The sequence below is a fragment of the Scyliorhinus canicula genome, chromosome 3, assembly GCF_902713615.1.
Source record: "Scyliorhinus canicula chromosome 3, sScyCan1.1, whole genome shotgun sequence".
NCBI lineage: Eukaryota > Metazoa > Chordata > Chondrichthyes > Carcharhiniformes > Scyliorhinidae > Scyliorhinus > Scyliorhinus canicula.
Window position 1 is genome coordinate 4,833,521 of NC_052148.1, and position 21,143 is coordinate 4,854,663.

The window sequence follows — 21,143 nt, forward strand, 5'->3', positions numbered from 1 at the left end:
GGCGACCAGAACTGTACGCAATACTCCAAATGCGGCCATACCAGAGTTTTGTACAGCTGCAACATGACCTCATGGCTCCGGAACTCAATCCCTCTACCAATAAAGGCCAACACACCATAGGCCTTCTTCGCAACCCTATCAACCTGGGTGGCAACTTTCAGGGATCTATGTACATGGACACCGAGATCCCTCTGCTCATCCACACTGCCAAGAATTTTACCATTAGCCAAATATTCCGCATTCCTGTTTTTCTTTCCAAAGTGAATCACCTCACACTTCTCTACATTAAACTCCATTTGCCACCTCTCAGCCCAGCTCTGCAGCTTATCTATGTCCCTCTGTAACCTGCAACATCCTTCCACACTGTCTACAACTCCACCGACTTTCGTGTCGTCTGCAAATTTACTCACCCAACCTTCTGTGCCCTCCTCTAGGTCATTTATAAAAATGACAAACAGCAACGGCCCCAGAACAGATCCTTGTGGTACGCCACTCGTAACTGAACTCTATTCTGAACATTTGCCATCAACCACCACCCTCTGTCTTCTTTCAACTCGCCAATTTCTGATCCACATCTCTAAATCACCCTCAATCCCCAGCCTCCATATTTTCTGCAATAGCCGACAGTGGGGAACCTTATCAAACGCTTTACTGAAATCCATATACACCACATCAACTGCTCTACCCTCGTCTACCTGTTCAGTCACCTTCTCAAAGAACTCGATAAGGTTTGTGAGGCATGACCTACCCTTCACAAAACCATGCTGACTATCCCTAATCATATTATTCCTATCTAGATGATTATAAATCGTATCTTTTATAATCCTCTCCAAGACTTTACCCACAACAGACGTGAGGCTCACCGGCCTATAGTTACCGGGGTTATCTCTACTCCCCTTCTTGAACAAAGGGACCACATTTGCTATCCTCCAATCCTCTGGCACTATTCCTGTAGCCAATGATGACATAAAAATCAAAGCCAAAGGCTCAGCAATCTCTTCCCTGGCTTCCCAGAGAATCCTAGGATAAATCCCATCAGGCCCCGGGGACTTATCTATTTTCACCTTGTCCAGAATTGCCAACACTTCTTCCCTACGCACCTCAATGCCATCTATTCTAATAGCCTGGGTCTCAGCATTCTCCTCCACAACATTATCTTTTTCCTGAGTGAATACTGACAAAAAGTATTCATTTAGTATCTCACTTATCTCCTCAGCCTCCACACACAACTTCCCACCACTGTCCTTGACTGGCCCTACTCTTACCCTAGTCATTCTTTTATTCCTGACATACCTATAGAAAGCTTTTGGGTTTTCCTTGATCCTACCTGCCAAAGACTTCTCATGTCCCCTCCTTGCTCGTCTTAGCTCTCTCTTTAGATCCTTCCTCGCTTCCTTGTAACTATCAAGCGCCCCGACTGAAACTTCACGCCTCATCTTCACATAGGCCTCCTTCTTCCTCTTAACAAGAGATTCCACTTCTTTGGTAAACCACGGTTCCCTTGCTCTACCCATTCCTCCCTGCCTGACTGGTACGTACTTATCAAGAACACGCAATAGCTGTTCCTTGAACAAGCTCCACATATCCAGTGTGCCCAACCCTTGCAGCCTACTTCTCCAACCTACACATCCTAAGTCATGTCTAATGGCATCATAATTGCCCTTCCCCCAGCTATAACTCTTGCACTGCGGGATATACTTATCCCTTTCCATCACTAATGTAAAGGTCACCGAATTGTGGTCACTGTTTCCAAAGTGCTCACCTACCTCCAGATCTAACACCTGGCCTGGTTCATTACCCAAAACTAAATCCAATGTGGCCTCACCTCTTGTTGGCCTGTCAACATATTGTGTCAGGAAACCCTCCTACACACATTGTACAAAGAACGACCCATCTAATGTACTCGAACTATATCTTTTCCAGTCAATATTTGGAAAGTTAAAGTCTCCCATAACAACTACCCTGTTACTTTCGCTCTTTTCCAGAATCATCTTCGCCATCCTTTCCTCTACATCCCTAGAACTATTAGGTGGCCTATAGAAAACTCCCAACAGGGTGACCTCTCCTTTCCTGTTTCTAACCTCAGCCCATACTACCTCGGAAGAAGAGTCTCCATCTAGCATCCTTTCCGCCACCGTAATACTGTCCTTGACTAGCAGCGCCACACCTCCCCCTCTTTTGCCCCCTTCTCTGAGCTTACTAAAACCCTGAATCCCTTTATTCTTCAAAAAGCTATTGATCTTTCTCTAAAAAAACATTTCATGAAGGAGCCTCAACTGCTTCACTGGGCAATGAATTCTATAGATGCACAACCCTTTGGGTGAAGAAGTTCCTCCTAAACTCACCCCTCAATCTATTTCCCCTTATTTTCAGGCTGTGCCCCCGAGTTCTGCTTTCACCCGCCAGTGGAAATGACCTGCCCACATCTATCCTATCTATTCCCTTCACAATTTCACATGTTTCTAGAAAATCCCTCCCTCATCCTTCTAAATTCCAATGAGTACACACCCAGACTATGCAACTTCTCCTCGTAATCCAACCCCTTCAGCTCTGGGATTAACCTGGTGAATCCCCTTTGCACAACCTCCAGTCCGTCCTTTCTCAGGTAAGGGAACCTAAACTGAACACAATACTCCAGGTTTGGCCTCACTGACATCTTATACAATTGCAGCATAACCTCCCTAGTCTTGAACTCCATCTCTTAAGCAATGAATGACAAAATTCCATTCTCTGTCTTAATCACCTGTTGTAACTGTAAAACAATATTTTTGACTCATGCACGAGCACACCCAGGTCTCTCTGCACAGCAGCATGTTTTAATATTTTGTCATTTAATTAATTATCCTGTTTGCTGTTATTCCTACCAAAATGGATAACCACACATTTGTCAACATTGTTTTCCATCTGCCAGACCCTAGTCCATTCACTTAACCCATCCAAATCCCTCTGCAGGCTTCCGGAATCCTCTGCACTTTTTGCTTCACCACTCATCTTAGTGTCGTCTGCAAACTTGGACATATTGCCCTTTGTCCCCAACTCCAAATCATTGAAGCAAATTGTAAACAATTGTGGTCCCAGCACTGTTCCCTGAGAGACACCACTAGCTACTGATTGCCAACCAGAGAAACACTCATTAATCCCCACTCTTTGCTTTCTATTAGTTAACCAATCCTCTATCCATGCTACTACTTTACCCTTAATGCCATGCATCTTTATCCTGTGCAGCAACCTTTTGTGTGGCATCTTGCCAAAGGTTTTCTGGAAATCCAGATATACCACATCCATTGGCTCCCCATTATCTACCGCTCTGGTAGCGTCCTCAAAAAATTCCACTCCATTAGTAAGGCACAACCTTCCCATTTATGAACCCATGCTTCGTCTGCCCAATGGGACAATTTCCATGCAGACGTCTCACTATTTCTTTTTTGATGATAGATTCCATCATCTTCCCTACTAAAAAAGGAAGCATACATAGGATCGAGCCAACTCAAAACTGATGATGCTTTGGAGGAATATCGGGAAAGTAGGACGAATCTCAAACACGCAATAAAGAGGGCTAAAAGGGGTCATGAAATATCTTTGGCTAACAGGGTTAAGGAAAATCCCAAACCCTTTTATTCGTATGTAAGGAGCAAGAGGGTAACTAGAGAAAGGATTGGCCCACTCAAAGACAAAAGAGGGAATTTATGCGTGGACTCAGACGAAATGGGTGAGATTCTTTTTTTTTAATAAACAATTTTATTGAGGTAGTTTTTGGCTTTATAAACAGTTACAGACATCATCAGAAAGAAAGCAAAAAAGGCAAAAATGTGCAAACATCCATGTACTTACAATACTTCAATCATAACATATTGCACAAGCCCGCTCCCCTCCCACCCGTACTACCCGCCATATTTTCCCTCCTACTCTACTCAACCCCCCCCCCCCCCCCCCCCACCCCCTGCTGACGCTCACTTTCCCGCAAAGATGTCAATAAATGGTTGCCACCTCCGGGCGAACCCCTGCACAGATCCCCTCAAGGCAAACTTAATTTTCTCCATACCCAGGAAACTCGACATGTCCACAAGCCACAACTCAGTCTTCGGGGGCTTTGAGTCCCTCCACGCCAATAGTATTCGTCGCCGGGCTATCAGGGAAGCAAAGGCTAAAACATCGGCCTCTTTCTCCCCCTGGACCCCCGGGTCCTCCGAAACCCCAAAAATTGCCACCCCTGGACTCATCACCACCCTTGTTTTTAGTACCCGGGACATGACCCCCGCAAATCCCTCCCAGTACCCCCTCAGCTTAGGGCATGCCCAAAACATGTGCACGTGGTTCGCTGGTCCTCCCGCGCACCTAACGCATTTGTCCTCTATCCCGAAGAGTTTGCTCATCCGAGCCACCATCATATGGGCCCGGTGAACGACCTTAAATTGAATCAGCCCGAGCCTAGCACATGTCGCGGTCGAATTTACCCTACTCAGGGCCTCTGCCCACAGCCCATCCTCCATTTCCCCACCTTGCTCCTCTTCCCATTTAAGTTTCAGTTCCTCTGTCTGGGACCCTTCCTCCCTCATGAGCACCTTATATATACCCGAGACGCTACCCTCCCCTTCTTCCGTCCTAAAGACTATTCTGTCGAGGATCCCCATTGGCGGGAGGCGTGGGAAAGATGGGACCTGTCTACGAACAAAGTCCCGCAACTGTAGGTATCTAAAATCATTTCCCCTTACCAACCCAAATTTCTCCTCCGAGCTCCTCAGACTCGCAAAGCTCCCTTCCAGGAACATATCACCCACCCTTCCCGCCCCTGCTCGCCGCCATACTCGGAACCCCCCATCCATACTGCCGGGGGCAAACCGATGGTTGTCGCAGATTGGCGTCCAGACAGATGCCCCCATCTCCCCAACATGCCTCCTCCACTGGCCCCATATCCGCAGGGTCGCCACCACTACTGGGCTGGTGGTGTACTTGGCCGGCGGCAGCGGTAGAGGAGCCGTGACCAGGGCTGCCAAGCTGGAGCCCCTGCACGAAGCCGCCTCCACCCGCTCCCAAATAGACCCCGTACCCACCATCCACTTCCTTATCATAGCGATGTTGGCCGGCCAGTAATAACTGATCAGACTCGGCAAAGCCAGCCCTCCCTCGTTGCGGTTCCTCTCCAACATCGCCTTCTTCACCCGCGGGGATTTTCCCGCCCAGACAAAGCTCATGATCAGCCCGTTAACTCTTTTGAAGAAGGTCTGTGGGATAAAGATCGTGAGGCACTGAAAAATAAACAAAAATCGAGGGAGGATTGTCATCTTTACAGTCTGCACCCTCCCTGCCAGCGACAGCGGGAGTGCATCCCATCTCCGAAACTCTCCCTTCATTTGCTCCACCACCCTGGCCAAATTTAACTTATGCAGCCTGCCCCAGTCTCGTGCCACCTGGATTCCCAAATACCGGAAATTTTCCTCAACCAGCCTAAACGGTAGCCCTCTCAATCTGTTCTCCTGGCCCCTTGCCTGGACCACAAACATTTCACTCTTGACCGTATTTAATTTGTATCCTGAGAACTGGCCGAACTCCCGCAGCATTCCCAGTATAGTTCCCATCCCGGCCACTGGGTCCGACACATACAGGAGCAGGTCGTCTGCATAAAGAGAAACCCTGTGTTCAACCCCGCCCCTCACCATCCCCTTCCAACCCTCTGCGGCTCTCAGCGCAATCGCCAGCGGCTCTATGGCCAGCGCAAACAGCAGCGGAGAGAGCGGGCAGCCCTGCCTGGTCCCTCGGTACAACCTAAAATACTCCGACACTTCTCTGTTGGTCCTGACGCTGGCCCTCGGGGCCTGATATAATAGTTTGATCCAATCCACCAATCCCTCCCCGAACCCAAACCGTCCGTGCACCTCCCATAGATAGTCCCACTCCACCAGTCAAAGGCCTTCTCGGCGTCCATTGCCACCACTACCTCCACCTCCCTACTCACTGGGGGCATCATTATCACATTAAGTAATCTTCTCAGGTTGGCCGCCAGCTGCCTTCCTTTCACGAACCCAGTTTGATCCTCCCCAATCACCTCCGGTACACAGTCCTCCATTCTACCCGCCAGTACCTTTGCCAGGAGCTTGGCGTCTACATTAATCAGGGAGATTGGCCTGTAGGACCCGCACGCCTCCGGGTCTTTACCCCGCTTCAATATCAGAGATATGGTGGCTTGTGACATTGTCGGCGGCAGGGTCCCTCTGTCCCTTGCCTCATTGAAAACCCTCGCCAAGACCGGGCCCACCAGCTCAGAGAACTTCCTATAAAACTCTACTGGGTATCCATCCGGCCCCGGGGACTTCCCCGACTGCATGGCCTTAAGGCCCCCCAATAACTCCTCTACTCTAATCGGGGCCCCCAGCTCTTCCGCTCGCCCCCCACCTACTGTTGGGAATGTTAACCCGTCCAGAAACCTTTTCATCCCCTCCGGTTCTTCCGGCGGCTCCGAAGTATACAGCTTACGATAGAAGTCCCGGAATACCTTATTCAATTCTGCCGGGTCCTCCACTTTGCGCCCCCCCCCCCCCCGTCTCTTACTCTACCTATTTCCCTGGCCGCCTCCCTCCTCCTGAGTTGCTGCGCTAACAGTCTGCTAGCCTTTTCCCCATGCTCGTACACCACTCCCCTCGCCTTCCTAAGCTGTTCCACGGCCCTGCTCGTGGATAGAGCCCCCAGTTTCGCCTGTAGTCTCTGCCTCTCCCTGAGTAAAACCTCCCCCGGGGACTCCACGTGCTCTTCATCTATCCGACCCATTTCCCTGACCAATCTATCCATCTCTGCCCGGTCTGCCTTGGCTCTGTGGGCCCCAATTGAAATCAGCTCCCCCCCCCGCACTACTGCCTTTAGCGCTTCCCACAGGGTCGCCGCTGAGACCTCCCCCGTGTCATTCACCTGCAGGTAATTTTGCATACATCTCCGAAGCCTCTCGCAGATCCCCTCCTCCGACAGCAGTCCCACATCTAGCCTCCATTGCGGGTGTTGATAGCTCGCTCCCCCGAACTGCAGGTCCACCCAATGCGGGGCATGGTCTGAAATGGTAATTGCTGAGTATTCCGTGTTCTTTACCTCCCCCATACAGTCCCTGCTTAGTACAAAGAAATCTATCCTGGAATATACTTTATGGATGTGCGAGTAAAACAAGTAGCCCCTTCCTGTTGGCTGTCCCTCTCTCCAGGGGTCCACTGCCCCCATTTGCTCCATAAACCCTTTCAGCTCCCTTGCCATTGCTGAGAGTCTACCTGTTCTGGGACACGACCGATCCAAAGTCGGGTCAAGGACCATGTTAAAGTCCCCTCCCATTATTAGCCTGCGAGAATCCAGGTCCGGGATCTTCCCCAGCACTCTTTTAATGAAGTCCACGTCATCCCAGTTCGGGGCATATATATTCACCAGCACCACTCTTCTCCCCTCCAGTCTGCCCCGTACCATCAGGTATCTGCCCCCGCTGTCTGTGGCTATGCCCTCCGCCTCAAATTGCACCCGCTTGTTGATCATGATTGCCACCCCCCTGGACTTCGAGTCCAAGTCCGAGTGGAAGACCTGGCTAATCCAGCCCTTCCTTAGCCTGGTCTGGTCTGACACTTTCAGATGTGTCTCCTGCAACATAATTACGTCCGTCCTCAGGGCCCGCAAGTGCGCGAAAACCCGCGCCCTCTTAACCGGCCAATTCAGTCCCTTGACGTTCCAGGTGATCAGCCTGGTCGGGGGGCACATCCCACCCCCCCCCCCACCCCGCCGGTCAGCCATAGCCTTTCTCGGGCCAGCCCCTGGCCCGTGCGTCGCGCCATTCCTGGCCCGCCCTCTGGCTGCCTCCACCCTCGACCTCCTTTCCAGTGCCTTTTTCAAGTCCCTCCCCCGTCAGCAGAACAACCCCCCCCCCCCCCCAACCCCATCCCCCGATTACCCCACCCCTGCCATCTACTGGCTATAACTTCCCCCCCCACCTGACTCCCTTGACTAGCCAATCTGCTAGCCCGGTGACTCAACACTCCGGCGCCTTCCTGTCTCAGTCCCATTGTTTCCCCGTCCTTCTCCCCACTCCCTAGCACCCCATCCCCCTCTCCCACCCACTGGGGCAAGCCGCCTCCAGTGTCTTCTGCGAGCTGCACAAAAAGTACAAACCAGCCCAAACAGGAAAACAAAAACAGAAAAAAGAGTAAAAGCACAAAAATAAACCCAAAAACAAAAACCCCCTCCTAAGAAACAAGAGAGACCCCAACAAAAAAAAAACCAAAAAAGGGGGAAAAAATCCCCCAAACCAATGTCCATGAACAAAGGAAAGAGTCCCAAATGTTCCGCTTGGCCCCTTTGGCCCAGCAAACCGTTGAGCAGCAGTCCAGGCACATTCGGCGTTCCTTCCCACAGTAATCCTCGCGCCCTAATTCGCGTCCTTGGGGCCTCCTTTCGGCACCAGCCCCAGGTCCCTCACAAAATCCATCGCTTCTTCGGGCTCGGAGAAGTAGTGGTGTTGACCCTGGTGCATAACCCATAGGCGAGCCGGGAACAGCAGACCAAACTTCACGTGCTTCTTGAACAGCACCTCCTTGACATTCTTAAAGGCTGCTCGCCGCCAAGCCACCTCCTGGCTTAGGTCCTGATAGATGCGGAGAACACTGTTGTTCCACGTGCTGCTCCTGGAGCTCTTTGGCCACTGCAGCACCCGCTCCTTGTCCACGAACCTGTGGAACCTAATCACCATCGGGCGGGGGGGGGGGGGGGGGGGTCCGCCCATCCGCCCCTGCCTTGCCTGCACTCTGTGTGCCCCCTCCAGCTCCAGCGGTCGCGGAAAGGCTTCGGCCCCCATCAGCTGCTTCAGCAGGTCTGCTACAAACGCTGCAGCATCAGCTCCCTCAGCCCCCTCCGGGAGGCCGACCATCCTCACATTATTCCTGCGGACTCTATTCTCCAGCTCCTCCACTCTGTCCAGCAGTCTTCTCTGCCGCTCTTTCAGGCCGTCCACTTCTAGCGCTGCAACCGTCTGCGCATCCGCCTGCTCCTCCACCGCCTCTCCCAGCTCCTTAACTTTAACATCCTGGGCGTCCAGCCTCTGGTTCAGCTGATCCACCGCTTTCTGGATTGGGTCCAAGCTATCCCGCTTCAGCGCTTCAAAACTGGACTTCATTACCTGGAGCATGTTATCCAGCGCCTGCTGGATTGCTGAGTCCAGGGTCCGTGTGTCCGCCACTTAGGTCCCAGGTAAGTTTCTTCAGGTCCTTGTCTCTGTCCCTTTTTCTCCTTTTTCTGCCTTCTGGACTCTCGCTGTTCCATATGCCGCAGCCCGCTCCTCAGCGCCTTCGCTGCCGCTTCATATGCCTTCGCCCAGCTCCTTAAATTTTACCTTCTGGGCCTCTGAAGTGGGTCCAAGTTGTCATGCTTCAGCAACTCCAAAACTTATTTTCTTCTCCTGGAGGAAGGAAGGTCCGTGGGTCCGCCATATTACTTTCCAGGTCCGTTTCCTCTGCTCCTTGCCTCCGTCTCTCTCTCTCTCTCTTCCCCTACCTGCTGGCCTCCCACGTTTCCATCGCTGTCAGCCCGCTCTCCAGCCCTTTCCCGGCAGCCTTTTTGCCGCCCCCGAGGTCCCGCTATCGCAGGGAATCAGCTCCAAAACCCCGCCGGAGTGAGACCCCACCGAATGTGCGGCTCACTCAGGCATCACCGCCACCGGAAGTGGGGGGGCGGGGGGGGGGGGTGAGATTCTTAATGAGTACTTTGCATCGGTATTCACAAAGGAGAGGGACAAGATGGATGTTGAGGCTAGAGATGGATGTTTAAATACTCTAGGTCAAGTTGTCATACGGAAGGGGGAAGTTTTGGGTATTCTAAAAGACATTAAGGTGGACAAGTCCCCAGGACCGGATGGGATCTATCCCAGGTTACTGAGGGAAGCGAGGGTTGAAATAGCTGGGGCCTTAACAGACATCTTTGCAGCATCCTTGAGCACGGGTGAGGTCCCGGAGGACTGGAGAATTGCTAATGTTGTCCCTTTGTTTAAGAAGGGTAGCAGGGATAATCCAGGGAATTATAGACCTGTGGGCTTGACGTCAGTGGTAGGCAAACTGTTGGAGAAGATACTGAGGGATAGGATCTATTCACATCCGGAAGAAAATAGACTTATCAGTGATAGGCAGCATGGTTTTGTGCAGGGAAGGTCATGTCTTACAAACCGAATAGAATTCTTTGAGGAAGTGACAAAGTTAATTGATGAGGGAAGGGCTGTAGATGTCATATACATGGACTTTACTAAGGCGTTTGATTAGGTTTCTCATGGCAGGTTGATGGAAAAAGTGAAGTCGTATGGGGTTCAGGGTGTACTGGCTAGATGGATAAAGAACTGGCTGGGCAACAGGAGACAGAGAGTAGTGGTGGAAGGGAGTGTCTCAAAATGGAAAAGGGTGACTAGTGGTGTTCCACAGGGATCTGGCCCCTCGAGCCTGCTCCGCCATTCAATGAGATCATGGCTGATCTTTTGTGGACTCAGCTCCACTTTCCGGCCCGAACACCATAACCCTTAATCCCTTTTTTCTTCAAAAAACTATCTATCTTTACCTTAAAAACATTTAATGAAGGAGCCTCAACTGCTTCACTGGGCAAGGAATTCCATAGATTCACAACCCTTTGGGTGAAGAAGTTCCTCCTAAACTCAGTCCTAAATCTACTTCCCCTTATTTTGAGGCTATGTCCCCTAGTTCTGCTTTCACCCGCCAGTGGAAACAACCTGCACGCATCTAGACCCTAGCCCATTCTCGCTTAATCTTGCGTTCGGACAATGCTCGGCACAACATCGAGGGCCGAAGCCCCTGTTCTCTGCTGCACTGTTCTATGATCAATGTTCCATGAGAAGCCGCGTTCGAATCCCAGCTCTAGGTTGCTGTGCGTGTGGAGTTATCACATTCTCCCCATGTCTGCGTGGGTTTCACCCCCCCAACCCAATGATGTGCACGTTAGGTGGATTGGCCACGCTAAATTCCCCCTGAATTGTAAAAAAACAGTAAGTGGATGCACTAAAAAATTTTTACAAAGTAAGTAAGGTGACATGGAAAAGATAATCAACCGCAGTAAACCTGCCCGTATATTATGGAATGTTACCTTATTGACTCGCAATATTCCTCAAACTTCATTATCCAGTGTAACACATTTTTTGATCTGTTTCTACTGTTGAATTTAGTGACCCATTGCACTAACGTACTTCAATCCCTTTCCCCGCACCCCCAATCCATTACACCTACATGTGAAGCCGCTCTGCTTTATATCAGTATCCAACATTTCAGCTTGCATCTCCTTTATTTAGCCTTGCTGCCTTGCTGATCTCTCTGTCCTTGATCAGCAGCATTATTCCAATAGAGCTGGAAAAACACCACCTCAACTTTCCATGAGGTGCTTTATAGCATCCTGGACTCAACACCGTGTTCAACAATTTTACATCATTATCCAGGCCCCATTTTGGTTCCTTTCCCTTTGCAACTTTTGATTTTAACACTTTTTTCTCTTGTTTCTGCTTTGAGACAGCAGCTGCTCATTATTCTGTGATTCACGCCTCCTCTGGCCACATCTTGTCCCATTCCCCACATTGACAACTCTTTTGTCATTTAATTTCTCCTGCCTTCCACCCTGTGACAGACCTTCCCACTTTTTTAAATCACCTCACATGTGCTAAAAACCTGATGACTTTTTTTCCTCCCTCTTCAGGTGTTGCCAGACCAGCTGGGCATATTCAGCAGTTTTTGTTTTTACATCAATTTTCCCTTGTCTTTTGTGAGGGAAAAATGTTTTGTTGTATTTTCATACCGTGCAACAGCAGCAATAAACCCTGTCAACCTTTCCCAAAGTTCAGTGGGATGATCGCACAGGTTGATTATGGGTGGGGATTTCAACATGGTTATTGATCAAGGCCTGGACCGGTCATGTTCGAGAACGGGCAAGGTGCCAGCAATGGCAAAGGAGCCAAAATGGTTCATGGAGCAGATGGTGGCTGGTGGATCCGTGGAGATTTAGGCAGCCGAGAGCCAGGGAATTTTCTTTCTTCTCCCACATTCACAAGGTGTAATCCTGGATAGATTTCTTTGTTGTGGGCAGGGCCCTGTTGGTGAGGGTGGTGGATACGGGCTATTCGGCAATTACGACATTGGACCATGCTCCGTACTGGGTGGACCTGCAGGTCAGTATGGACAGTAAGCACCGCCCACAGTGGAGATTGGATGTGGGGCTGTTGGCGGACAAAGTGGTCTGCGAGAGATTGAGGAAGTGGATGCTGAACTACCTGCAGGTAAACGATACGGGGGAGGTCTCAGCAGCGGTGGTCTGGGAAGCGCTGGAGGCGGTGCTGAGAGGGGAGCTGATCTAGATCCAGACTTACAGTGACAGGACGGACAGCCATGATGTGGAGATGCCGGCGTTGGACTGGGGTGAGCACTGTAACACGGACAGGGCAGAGAAGGACCGACTGGTAAGAGAGACCCTACGAGTGGATAGGAATTATGTGAAGGCTCCAGAGCCAGGGCTGTTGAGGGAACGCCGGAGGCTGCAGGCAGAATTTAGTTTGTTAACTACAGGAAAGGCAGTGGAGGAGCTCAGGAAGGTGAAGGAAGCGGTGTACATGGGGAAAAGGCCAGGAGGTTGATTGCACAGCAGCTCAGACAAAGGGAGGCAGCGATGGAAATAGGGAAAGTGGTTGATGGGGATTAGAACTTAGTTGGGGACTCGGAGGGGGTGAACAAGACCTTTGGGACTTTTATAGTAGTCCTTGATAAATATCAAACTAATCGGAAGGACTGAGTGGATGGTAAGGGTGGTGTAGCTCTGTTATTTAAGGATGACATCCGGGCAATAGGAAGGGATGACATCGGTGCAATGGAGGACAAGGTTGAATCCATTTGAGTGGAAATTAGGAATAGTAAGGTGAAAAAGGCACTGATAGGAGTAGTCTATAGGCCACCAAATAGTAACAATAATGTCGGGCAGGCAATAAACAAAGAAATAACTGATGCATGTAGAAATTGTGCAGTCGTTATCATGGGGGATTTTAATCTACATGTTGATTGGTTTAACCAGGTCGGTCAAGGCAGCCTGGAGGAGGAGTTTGTAGAATATATCCGTGATAGTTTCCTAGAAGACTATGTAACAAAGAACAAATAAAATTACAGCACAGGAACAGGCCCTTCGTCCCTCCCAGCCTGCGCCGATCCAGATCCTTTATCTAAACCTGTCTCCTATTTTCCAAGGTCTACTTCCCTCTGTTCTCGCCCGTTTATATACCTGTCTCGATGCCTCTTAAATGATGCTATCATGCCCGCCTCTACCACCTCCGCTGGCAAAGCGTTCCAGGCACCCACCACCCTCTGCGTAAAAAACTTTCCACGCACATCTCCCTTAAACTTTCCCCTCTCACCTTGAAATTGTGACCCCTTGTAACTGACACCCCTACTCCTGGGAAAAGCTTGTTGCTATCCACCCTGTCCATACCTCTCATAATTTTGTCGACCTCAATCAGGTCCCCCCTCAACCTCCGTCTTTCCAACAAAAACAATCCTAATCTACTCAACCTTTCTTCATAGCTAGCACCCTCCATACAAGGCAACATCCTGGTGAACCTCCTCTGCACCCTCTCTAAAGCATCCACATCCTTCTGGTAATGTGGCGACCAGAACTGCACGCAGTATTCCAAATGTGGCCGAACCAAAGTCCTATACAACTGTAACATGACCTGCCAACTCTTGTACTCAATACCCCGTCCGATGAAGGCAAGCATGCTGTCTGCCTTCTTGACCACTCTATCAAGTTAAATATCCGAGGGTATCAAACTATTCGGAAGGACAGAGTGGATGGTAAGGGAGGTGGTGTTGCTCTGTTATTTAAGCATGACATCCGGGCAATAGTAAGGGATGACATCGGTGCTATGGAGGATAAGGTTGAATCCATTTGGGTGGAAATCAGGAATAGAAAGGCGAAAAAGTCACTGATAGGAGTAGTCTATCGGCCACCAAATAGTAACGTTATGGTGGGGCAAGTAATAAACAAAGAAATAACAGATGCATGTTGGGCAGCAGTGTAGCATGGTGGTTAGCATAAATGCTTCACAGCTCCAGGGTCCCAGGTTCGATTCCCGGCTGGGTCACTGTCTGTGTGGAGTCTGCACGTCCTCCCCCTGTGTGCGTGGGTTTCCTCCGGGTGCTCCAGTTTCCTCCCACAGTCCAAAGATGTGCGGGTTAGGTGGATTGGCCATGCTAAATTGCCCGTAGTGTCCTTCTAAAAGTAAGGTTAAGGTGGGGTTTGTTGGGTTACGGGTATAGGGTGGATACGTGGGTTTGAGTAGGGTGATCATGGCTCGGCACAACATTGAGGGCCGAAGGGCCTATTCTGTGCTGTACTGTTCTATATTCTATATTCTAAATGGTACAGCAGTTATCATGGGGGATTTTAATCTACATGTCGATTGGTTTAACCAGGTCGGTCAAGGCAACCTTGAGGAAGAGTTTATAGAATGTACCCGCGATAGTTTCCTAGAGCAGTATGTAATGGAACCTACGAGGGAAAAAGCGGTCCTAGATCTTGTCCTGTGTAATGAGACAGGATTGATTCATGATCTCATAGTTAAGGATCCTCTCGGAAGCAGCGATCACAATATGGTGGAATTTAAAATACAGATGGAGGGTGAGAAAGTAAAATCAAATACTAGTGTTTTGTGTTTAAACAAAGGAGATTACAAGGGGATGGGAGAAGAACTAGCTAAGGTAGACTGGGAGCTAAGGCTTTATGGTGGAACAGTTGAGGAACAGTGGAGAACCTTCCAAGCGATTTTTCACAGTGCTCAGCAAAGGTTTATACCAACAAAAAGGAAGGACGGTAGAAAGAGGGAAAATCAACCGTGGCTATCTAAGGAAATAAGGGAGAGTATCAAATTGAAGGAAAAAGCATATAAAGTGGCAAAAATTGCTGGGAGATTAGAGGACTGGGAAATATTTAAGGGGCAACAGAAAGCTTTCCTACCAAAAACAGCACTTTGGTAGGAATAACAGCAAACAGGATTATTATTTAAACAGTAAAATATTAAAGCATGCTGCTGTGCAGAGAGACCTGGGTGTGCTAGTGCATGAGTCACAGAAAGTTGGTTTACAGGTGCAACAGGTGATTAAGAAGACAAATTGAAGTATGTCCTTCATTGCTAGTGGGAAGGTGTTTCAGACTAGGGAGGTTATGCTGCAATTGTATACGGTGTTAGTGAGGCCACACCTGGTTTTGGCCTCCTTACTTGAGAAAGGACGTACTGGCACTGGTGGGTGTGCAGAGGAGATTCACGAGGTTAATCCCAGAGCTGAAGGGGTTGGATTACGAGGAGAGGTTGAGTAGACAGGGACTGTACTCATTGGAATTTAGAAGGATGAGGGGGGATCTCACAGAAACATTTAAAATTATGAAGGGAATAGATAGGTTAGATGCGGGCAGGCTGTTTCCACAGGCGGGTGAAAGCAGAACGAGGGGGCATAGCCTCAAAATAAGGGGAAGTAGATTTAGGACTGAGTTTAGGAGGAACTTCTTCACCCAAAGGGTTGTGAATCTATGGGATTCCTTGCCCAGTGAAGCAGTTGAGGCTCCTTCATTAAATGTTTTTAAGGTAAAGATAGATAGTTTTTTGAAGAAAAAAGGGATTAAGGGTTATGGTGTTCGGGCCGGAAAGTGGAGCTGAGTCCACAAAAGATCAGCCATGATCTCATTGAATGGTGGAGCAGGCTCGAAGGGCCAGATGGCCTACTCCTGCTCCTAGTTCTTATGTTCTTATGATATGAACTCCAAGATCTCTCTGTTCCTCCACATTCCTCACAACCCTGCCGTTGACCCTGTAAGGGGCATTCAAATGTTTTCCACCAAAATGAATCACCTCGCACTTATCAGGGTTAAACTCCATCTGTCATTTTTCGGCACAGCTCTGCATCCTATCAATGTCATTGAAAAAAAATCACAAATAGCAGAACCCAGCACTGATCCCTGTGGTACACCGATGGTAACTGGTCACCAGTCTGAAAATTTTCCAAGTTCTATGAAAACAAACATCACTAGTTTAACTTAAATGGATAGCAATCTGCTGATGTCATCCAGTAAAGTTACTTCAGACTGTTAAAATATGTTAGATAAATACAAATATGATTGTTATTTACCTTTGCATGGACAAGTGAAGCGCAGGTAGTGGGGAAATGTAGTGAGGCCAATCATTTATCTATGAGGAATAGATAAGGGGTTGGGGAAGTGGGTCCATGAATAAAAGAGGAGGCAAGTTGAGGGAGGCATAGATTAATCAGGGGTTGCGTTATCACTGCTGCCTCACAGCGCCAGAGAACTGGGTTCAATTTCTGCCTCGGTAGATTGTCTGTGTGGCGCTTGTACGTTCTCTCCGTGTCTTTGTGGGTTTCCTCAGGGTCCTCCGATTTCCTACCACAGTCCAAAGATGTGCACATTAGGTGGATTGGTCATGCTAAATAGTCCCAGATGTGAAGGTTAGTGGGGTTTCAGGGATTGGGCAGGGGAGTGGGCCTAATTAGGTTCCTCTTTCAGAGAGTCGGTGCAGACACACAAGGCCAAATAGCCTCCTTCTGCACTGTCGGAATTCTATGGTTTTATAGTTTTATCTGGCTGAAGGTGCAGTATGGCCCAGGAATATTGGACACAAGCAGGCTAGCCAATGAAGGCAATAGATACACTTTGCTACAGCAGAAGCAGAGAATCCAGGGGAACATAATAATCCCACACCCCATCCTGAAGGACATTGTGATCTGCTGCACATCACAATATGTGCTTTCCATGTCACTTTGTCCTCTTTTCAATATTTGAAGATAATTGCTAAGGGGGTATGAAAGACAAATGGAGATTTTTATATACTAAAGACTTACATGTACGCTGGGAGGCTGAGACGTCATCACTTTCCGTCTTGTCTGGGTAGATGGCAGTAAGGGTAACATCATATAAGGTGTCAGGATCAAGGTTATCTAAAACCTGGCTTGTCTCTTTGCCATTTATAATCATCTGGAAGAAAAGGCATAAAGCGAAGGTCAAGATACGTTCAGTGCATGAAACCAATTTGTTTTCTGAAAACTGATTTCCTGAATTAAATGGGGATGTTTAAATTTAATATCACTCAGGGGGTCACAAGGACCTTAAAATCCTTTACCAACCCTTGGCTGCAGCCACCTTTCCCAGTGGCATTCCCTCATGGTCATGTGGAGTATTTCTGGAGAAAATTCAATTGAAGGAATGAACTAATTTGGACTGTTTTGTTCATTACACAAATGCTCTTCTTTGAGTGGGCAACTGAGCCCAACATCTCAATACTAAAGAGCATATGGTCCGTGCGGAAAGCAGTTTTCTGATCACCTTCTAGTACAGTAATGCCATTCAGAAAGAACGTGCTGATGTTTCTGCAGGTTACGGTTCAAAGAGCTCATCCCACCCAATTGAGTTTTGGCCGATCTCCAAATTTTCCAGTCCTGCCCGTGTCTTTGCCTGACCTTGTTGGGAATGGAAAATACCTGCTGTTTTCAGTGTGATCATGCCCCCACGACCAACAGAGAATGCAACTCATTAGCAAGTGTGGAAAGGATTACAAGGATACAATGAAACATCGTTGCTGGAAAGGAGGAACATTTTCAGACATATACAGATCTGGCTGACAGCGGTTTTGCTTCACACTCGCATGCTGCAAGGCAAATTTAAAAATCAGCTACAGATACACAGAAGCAGAAAGTATGGATTTCATCACCTCTTTTTTGTCCCCTCCCCCAGATGGAACCCAGCTGATTCTGTACTGGTCCGCCTCCTCCGATCCATGATCCCAGTCCATCCGGAAACTTTTCTTCGTGATGTCCGAGAAGCGTAGGTTTGATGGTGGTTGGACAACCGCTGTGTGAGAAGAATGAGACCTTAAATGTACACATGTAGCAGAAAGGTAACAGAATCTGACAGAGTAGAAACGATGTGGGAATGGAGGCCATCTGAGCAAAGATTTGAGATACTGATAATGATCGCCAACAATCTGCATTTATAATAGTGCCTTTAATGCAGTAAAATGTCCCGAAGCACTTCAGAACATGGAACATAGAAGAGTACAGGCCCTTCGACCCTCCATGTTGTGCCAACCTGTGAAACCACTATCAAGCCCATCTACACTATCCCATTATCATCCATATGTTTATCCAATGACCATTTAAATGCCCTTAATATTGGTGAGTCCACTCCTGTTGCAGGCAGGGCATTCTGCTCCTTTACTATTCTCTGAGTAAAGAAGCTACCTCTGACATCTGTCCTATATCTATCTCCCCTCAATTGAAAGCTATGTCCCCACGTGCTAATCATCACCATCCGAAGAAAAAGGCTCTCACTGTTCACCATATCTAATCCTCAGATTATCTGGTATGCCTCAATTAAGTCAGCTCTTAACCTTCTTCTCTCTAACGAAAACATGGACATAGAACTAGAACAGTACAGCACAGACAGCCTCATATCCCTCAGCCTTCCCTGATAAGATCTTCCCTCCATACCAGGCAACATCCTGGTAAATCTGCTCTGCACCCTTTTCAATGCTTCCACATCCTTCCTATACTGCGACGACCAGAACTGCACGCACTACTCCAAATGCAGACGCACCAGAGTTCTGTACAGCTGCAACATGACCTCATGGCTCCGAAACTCAATCTCTCTCCCAATAAAAGCGAGATAAGATAAGATAAATTGCTTATTGTCACGAGTAGGCTTCAATTAAGTTACTGTGAAAAGCCCCAAGTCGCCACATTGCGGCACTTGTTCGGGAAATCGAACCGTGCTGCTGGCCTGGTTGGTCTGCTTGAAAAGCCAGTGACTTAGCCCAGTGAGCTAAAGAGCCCCGCCTAACATACCAAATTCTTAATAGCCCTATCTACCGGAGTGGCAACTTTCAGGAATTAATGTACATGGACACCGAGATCTCTCTGCTCATCCACACTACCAAGAATCATACCATTAGCCCAGTAATCTCTCTTCTTGTTATTCCTTCCGAAATGAATCACCTCATGTTTTTCTGCATTAAACTCCATTTGCCACCTGTCAGCCCAGCTCTGCAGCTTATCTATATCCCTCTGTAACTTGCAACATCCTTCCGCACTGTCCATAACTCCACCGATTTTAGTGCCATCTGCAGATTTACTCATCCATTCTTCTACGCCCTCCTCCAGGCCACTAATAAAAATGACAAACAGCAGTGGCCCCAAAACAGATTTTGTGGTACACCACTAGTAGCTGAACTCCGGATTAACATTTCCTATCAACTTTGTCTTCTTCCAGCTAGCCAAATTCTGATCCACACTGCTAAATTACCCCGAATCCCATGTCTCCGTGTCTTCTGCAACAGCCTATCATGGGGAAGCTTATCAAACGCTCTACTGAAATCTATGTACACCAAACAACTGCTTTACCCTCGACCACCTGTTTGGTCACCTTCTCAAAGAACTCAATGAGGTTTGTGAGGCACGACCTATACTTCACAAAACCGTGTTGACTATCTCTAATCAAATTATTCCTTTCCAGATGATTATATAACCTATCTGTTATGAACGTTGACAAGATATTGCCCAAAACAGAAGTAAGGCTCACCTGTCTATAGTTACCGGAGTTATCTCTATTCCCCTTCTTGAACAAGGGGACAACATTTGATGTCCTCCAACCTACTGGCACTATTCCTGTAGGCAGAGTTAACATAAAGATCAAAGCCAAAGGATCAGCAATCTCGTCCCTTAATTCACAGAGAATCTCTCTTTAGGTCCTTCCCAGATAACTTGTAACTCTCGAGCGCCCTAACTGAAGCTTCACTTCTCATCTTTACATAAGCCTCCTTCTTCCTCTTGACAAGTGATTCAACTACTTTAGTAAACCACGGTTCCCTCGCTTGACCACTTCCTCCCTCCCTGACAGGCACATAAGAACATAAGAACTAGAAGCAGGAGAAGGCCACATGGCCCCTCGATCCTGCTCCACCATTCAATGAGATCATGGCTGATCTTTTGTGGACTCAGCTCCACTTTCCGCCCCGAACACCATAAAGACAAAGACTACGCAATTTCTCGTAATCCAACCCCTTCTGCTCTGGGATTAACCGAGTGAATCTCCTTTGCATAACCTCCAGTCCGTTCCATCTCGGGGAAGGGAACCAAAACTGAACACAATACTCCAGGTGTGGCCTCACTGAAACCTTATAAAATTGCAGCATATCCTCCCTAGTCTTAAACTCCATCTCTCGAGCAATGAACGACAAAATTCCATTCTCTTTCTTAATCAGCTGTTGTAACTGTAAACCAACATTTTGCGACTCATGCACGAGCACACCCAGGTCTCTTGGCACAGCAGCATGGTTTAATATTTTCGGTGTCGGTGTCGGTGCGGCCACACCTGGAGTATTGTGTTCAGTTTTGGTCTCCTTACTTGAGAAAGGACGTACTGGCGCTGGAGGGTGTGCAGAGGAGATTCACTAGGTTAATCCCAGAGCTGAAGGGGTTGGATTATGAGGAGAGGTTGAGTAGACTGGGACTGTACTCGTTGGAATTTAGAAGGATGAGGGGGGATCTTATAGAAACATTTAAAATTATGAAGGGAATAGATAGGATAGATGCGGGCAGGTTGTTTCCACTGGTGGGTGACAGCAGAACTAGGGGACATAGCCTCAAAATAAGGGGAAGTAGATTTAGGACTGAGTTTAGGAGGAACTTCTTCACCCAAAGGGTTGTGAATCTATGGAATTCCTTGCCCAGTGAAGCAGTTGAGGCTCCTTCATTACATGTTTTTAAGGTAAAGATAGATAGTTTTTTGAAGAATAAAGGGATTAAGGGTTATGATGTTCAGGCCGGAAAGTGGAGCTGAGTCCACAAAAGATCAGCCATGATCTAATTGAATGGTGGAGCTGGCTCGAGGGGCCAGATGGCCTACTCCTGCTCTTAGTTCTTATGTTCTTATGTTCTTATATTTAATTAATAATCCTGTTTGCTCTCATTCCTACCAAAGTGGATAACCTCACATTTGTCAACATTGTATGCCATATGCCAGATCCTAGTCCATTCACTTAACCTATCCAAATCCCTCTGCAGAATTCTGGTATCCTCTGCACTTTTTGCTTTACCACTCATCTT

The 21,143-nt window shown here is 48.2% G+C and overlaps 1 protein-coding gene across 1 annotated transcript in view; it reads right to left on the bottom strand.

Moving 5' to 3' along the window:
- Positions 1-21,143, bottom strand: part of LOC119963790 — a 1,053,439-nt gene that overhangs the window by 137,586 nt on the left and 894,710 nt on the right. Inside the window, exons 129-130 of the mRNA XM_038793076.1 lie at positions 17,753-17,892; positions 16,887-17,019 (exon numbers count right to left, since the gene is read on the bottom strand). Coding sequence (XP_038649004.1) covers positions 16,887-17,019; positions 17,753-17,892 — 273 coding nt within the window. The remainder of the gene's footprint in view (positions 1-16,886; positions 17,020-17,752; positions 17,893-21,143) is intronic.